The 4967-nt window shown below is 37.9% G+C and overlaps 1 protein-coding gene across 3 annotated transcripts in view; it reads right to left on the reverse strand.

Annotated features, from left to right (window-relative positions):
* Positions 1 to 4967, reverse strand: part of CBFA2T2 (CBFA2/RUNX1 partner transcriptional co-repressor 2) — a 159901-nt gene that overhangs the window by 41997 nt on the left and 112937 nt on the right. For all 3 annotated transcript variants that reach the window (XM_019633519.1, XM_019633517.1, XM_019633520.1), the window contains exon 3: positions 4089 to 4330. In XM_019633519.1, coding sequence (XP_019489064.1) covers positions 4089 to 4330 — 242 coding nt within the window. The remainder of the gene's footprint in view (positions 1 to 4088; positions 4331 to 4967) is intronic.

The raw sequence follows: 4967 nt of genomic DNA on the forward strand, positions 1-4967 counted from the left end.
ATTTTCATTTACTCTACCCCAGGCTTGAAAAATCTAAGAAGGTAAAACCGTGCCTAAAAACATTAAAAAAAATTTAAGTCAAGGCTTAAGCAAAATTTAAAGAACTCATTCATTTAATCTTTACCTAACTTAGAAAACTGTGACATTTACTTATAATTTGCCTATGCCAACTCATTAACCATGAAAAATTTTCCATTTCCCTTCATCTTCCTCCAAGACAGTCACAGTTGGTTGATCATCACTATTCCTACTTCTTCACTGACCTTTATTTCAATTTGATCTGTATTAAAACCTTCTTCATCTTATATAGCTCAGATATCACCTGTATTAAGAAGCATTCTTTGAGACTCTGCTGATCCATGTTAAGGTAAACCCTGATAGATTTAGTAACTCTTCTCTGTCCTGGGTACAGATGCTTCCATTATGTTACTTGCCAAATTACTTGCAATTCCTTAATACAATAGATTGTACACTTCTTGGTGAACATCTTACACATCTGTGTATATATATATTATAACTAGCTAAGTTTTGTAAACTGCATATACTGTATATACACTGGCTTTGTTCATTAGCTAGCAAAGTTAGGTGTTAAGGAAAATGCTGCTGAATATGACTCATGGCTTAAAAGACTATTAAGGCTGAGAAAGGAAAGGGGGGGTTCTCTTCCGTGTCTTCCATTTGAAAAGATCACTAGAGCTGCTGGAAAGAAAGCTCAACACTCAACCGTAGCAATCCAGAGAATTAGTTGCAGTGGCCTGCCATTACTACCTGTTCACAGAAAGGTGACTTGCCACTAGACAGTGGCCCTCTTTTGAAGCAGCCTATAAAAATAATACATTACTGGGGTGGCCAGTTAGCTCAGTTGGTTAGAGCACAGAGCTCATAACACCAAGGTTGCCGGTTCGATCCTCACATAGGCCACTGAGCTGTGCCCTCCACAACTAGACTGAAGACAATGACTTGACTTGAAGCTGATGGGTCCTGGAAAAACACACTGTTCCGCAATTAAAAAAGAAAAAATTACTGTGCTTTTAGCCACCCTGATGCTCAGACAAGTTTTTTTCACAGCCTCTTTAGTGAAAGCGCATGATCACATTTTCTGAAATCAAACATATCCACCTCCAAGTAGTCAAATACAGAGGTAAAAAGAGCTGAATTTGTGTACACATATCACTATTGTCTGTATCTTAAAATCTGAATGATCGCCTCAGTCTAAGTCTGTTTCATTTCAAAAGAGTACTTATATCTAAGGATGAGTAACTTTGAGATAGAAAATAGAATTTAGGAAAAAGGATATCAAACTTTGTTTCATTCACCCTGGCTCAGATTGCTACAGGTGCCATTCACCTAATTTCAAACGTTTTGGGAAAATGATCATTAAACCTTCTATCAAAGCTGTACCTCTTAGATGCTCTTCTCTTACCTTTAAAGATAATAACACAAAACATAAAGGTTTGAGCAAAANATACAAACATGGGCCAGTGAGGTGACGTCCTCCACAACTAGACTGAAGAACCAAAGGACAGCAACTTGTCTGTTCCCCTCCCCCCAATTCCCCAAAACTGTTCCCCTCCCCCAATTCCCCAATAAAATCTTTAAAAAAAAAAAAAAGGCCAATACTGCATGATTCCACTTATATGAGATACCTAGAGTAGTCAAGTAGAAGGTGGTTGGCAGGGGCTGAGAGGAGGAGGGAATGAGGAATATTAATGGTATAGTTTCAGTTTTGCAAGATGAAAAGAGTTCTGGAGGTAGATCGTGGTGACAGTAGCACAACAATGAGTGTACGTAATACCATTGAATTATACATTTTAAAATGGTTGACAAGGTAAATTTCTATTTTACCACCTCCTAAAGATATAAAAATAATTGGAAAAAATAGTTAATGCAAGCATGGCCACTTGTAAGAGATGATTGGCTACATTTACATATACTTTCATAGTTAGAAAAAGATTCACTTTTTTTTTTTTCTGTGAATGAGGACCATCTTTTTTTTCTTTCACTCCTGAAATTGTCTTTAAGCATAGGCTCTACTTAAAGTAATTTGCTGGTGGAACTGGCATAACATTCTGGTGTCTGCTTTCTTTCTGATTGTGTTCAAACTCATTTTGACATTTAAGGCCAATTTTATTACTGAGATTAAGACTTTTCCATAGTAGTATAAATTCTGATCAATAAATACTTTTAAACACTTTTCTTTCCCCCCAAAACAAAAACAAAAAAGCTTTCTCTAATTGTAGAGGGTAGTTCACGGTGTCTAGAATGTTTTTGCAAACAATATGGCTTATGCTGAACACTGGTTTTCCTTTAGGAGTCTGGAATGTCAGTAGGTGCTAGGCAGAGTGCCTATGTGCCCAGGCTCCAGTAAAAGCCTTGGGCACTGAGTCTCTAACAGGCTTCCCTGGGCAGAAACATCGCACACATGTGGCTGCATTTTCACTGCTGGGGTAATAGTCAGCTGTGTGACCAATGTAGGAAGGAAAGAGCAAGGAAGCCTGCACATGGATTCCTGCAGATTCCAACCACATCTCTCTCCTTTATGATCCAACTGTGTAGCCTTATTGTGTCTCTGTAACAAATCTTAATTGTGAGCACCACTATGTGCCAGCTCCTGGGAATTCTTCCAGCGAATCTCAGAGCATGGGGGTGTAAAAAGTATCAATTCTGGTATATTCCTACAATAAAACACATTATAGAAATGAAAAGGAACAACCTACAGCTATATGAAACAACAGACATTGAATCTCAAATGTTTAAATAATCATTTACTTCATTTTGCCTTGTATAAAAGTTGTTTCTTCCACACTAAACTGAGAATCATTTAAGGCAGCAGTTCTTAAACTTTTAAGTCTCACAATCTCTCTAATTTGAGTGGGTTACATCTATCAATCACCATGTCAGAAATTAAAACTGAGAATTTGAAAATGATTACTAATCCATTTCAAAATAACCATATTTTCCCCCAAAACAAAGTAAGAAGAATGGCACTGTTGGGTTACATCTATCAATCACCACATCAGAAATTAAAACTGAGAATTTGAAAATGATTATTAATCCATTTCAAAATAACCATATTTTCCCCAAAAACAAAATAAAAAGAATGGCACTGCTGTTCAAGTTTTGCAAATCTCTTTCATACCTAGCTTAATAAAAACCAGCTGGGTTCTCCTAGCTGTTTCTGCATTTAATCTGTTGCAACATCCTATATCACACAGCCTTTAGAAAATTCCATCATATACTCATGAGAGAATAAGAGTGAAAAAGCAAGTAACATCTTATTATTATGAAACTAATTTTGACCTACCAAACTTCCTAAGGGTCTGAGGGAATCCCAGGGGTCCCTGATTACACTTTGAGAACTGCAGTGTTAAAGTTTAATACTGTGATTCATCTTTATCACATCTAGAGGCTAACACGCAGGAGCATGGGGTGTTTTTACAGGAGGTAAAACCTTGAAGATTCAATTTACAAACATTGGGAACTGGCAGAACTTCCCTTATACACAATTAAAGCCAAACCCTACCCCGCTGTCACTGCCAGAAAATTACTCCCTTATGTCACGGGTTCACCACATTCCGTATAGAAAGAAAAATTATGTGTATCTTGAAAACTCTAAAGAAACCGTATTTGCATGAGGAGATGAAGAATGTAATCCCTTTGATACTATTTATTTAGACCATGAAACTTACACTTTTACAAATGATTATTTTGAAAATTAAAGTCGCTACTTTCTCTTTCTCTCAGGTTTGGAAATAATGCACCAGGCACTGAATATATTAAGTAACAAAACCTTGTATTAATTTGGTTGAACCTCAGTGGCCTGTTGAAACACCGTTTTTTCAAAGCTGCTGATTGGAATTAAATCAGCACCATAAGAAACGATAAAGTAAGCACAGGTTTGTTTCTGAGGTAAACATTTTTTATACACAATTGAAATCTACAAATTAGTTATATAATAACTAATATAGTCTGTAGATTTTGCTGCATTGCTACCTGTTTGGAAGTGAGCAGAAGTGGGTACAGCTTCTCTGCTGGCTTCGGTTCTGAGCCATATACTCAGGCAGTGGTGAAAGTGATGCGGTACTTACCACCAGGGCTAGAACAAGAGTCCGCACCTTCTCCCCAATCTCAGGCGAGATGTCATTGCCAAACTGTTGCAAAGTGGTGAGAAAGCGCTTCAATTTGCTGAGCTGCCGAGCACCACAAGTGGCTGGCAATTGTTGATTTGTTAGTGCTGATGATGTGGAAGAGGCAGGACCATTGCTGAATCTCTGTGGTGGTGATGGGGCACCATTCAGGGTAGGAGGAGAATGGTTGGTGCCATTGCTTACTAAAAGAAAGCCAAAATGAAAGACTCAGTTTAAGGGCCAAATCCAAGGATCTTTGTTAAGTTCTTGTTTGCATTCTCCTTCATTTATTCATTTGAATTTTGTAAAGCACATGGTTAAGAGTACACAGACACTGTTTTTGCCCTCAATGAGATTGCTATACAGTGAGACAGGCTGTCAGGTAAAAACCAGTAACAGAATAACACGGCAGTGTTAAAACCAATGTATAGAGAGTGCTACAAGAGAGACATCTAACTGTCAGGTGCCATGGGCAGGGGTAGGTAGTTTTAAGGCTCTGCAACAGGTACTGGATGAGATGAGTCTGGGAGAATACATATTTCCAGTGACGGGACACTCATGCCCATTTCTTATGTCACATCTCCTTCCCAATATTAGGGCCCCAAAAAAGCTAAGCAGTCAATTAGAAGGTAGTATGTGAACAAGAAGGTAGCATGTGAACAAGACATCCAGATAACAGAGTTTTATTAATGTGGGAAATGTTTTCCTAGGCTATAGGTTTAATAACTATTTCTGCGATAAGACACACATCTTTTTGACCATTCAGAATATTCATGCCCATCCGAGTCTGTTTATCTCTGCCTTGACAGTACTAGCTTAATACTGTCAAACTCTCCATTC

This window comes from Hipposideros armiger, unplaced genomic scaffold (assembly GCF_001890085.2).
Source record: "Hipposideros armiger isolate ML-2016 unplaced genomic scaffold, ASM189008v1 scaffold_1335, whole genome shotgun sequence".
In the NCBI taxonomy this organism is placed as follows: Eukaryota; Metazoa; Chordata; class Mammalia; order Chiroptera; family Hipposideridae; genus Hipposideros; species Hipposideros armiger.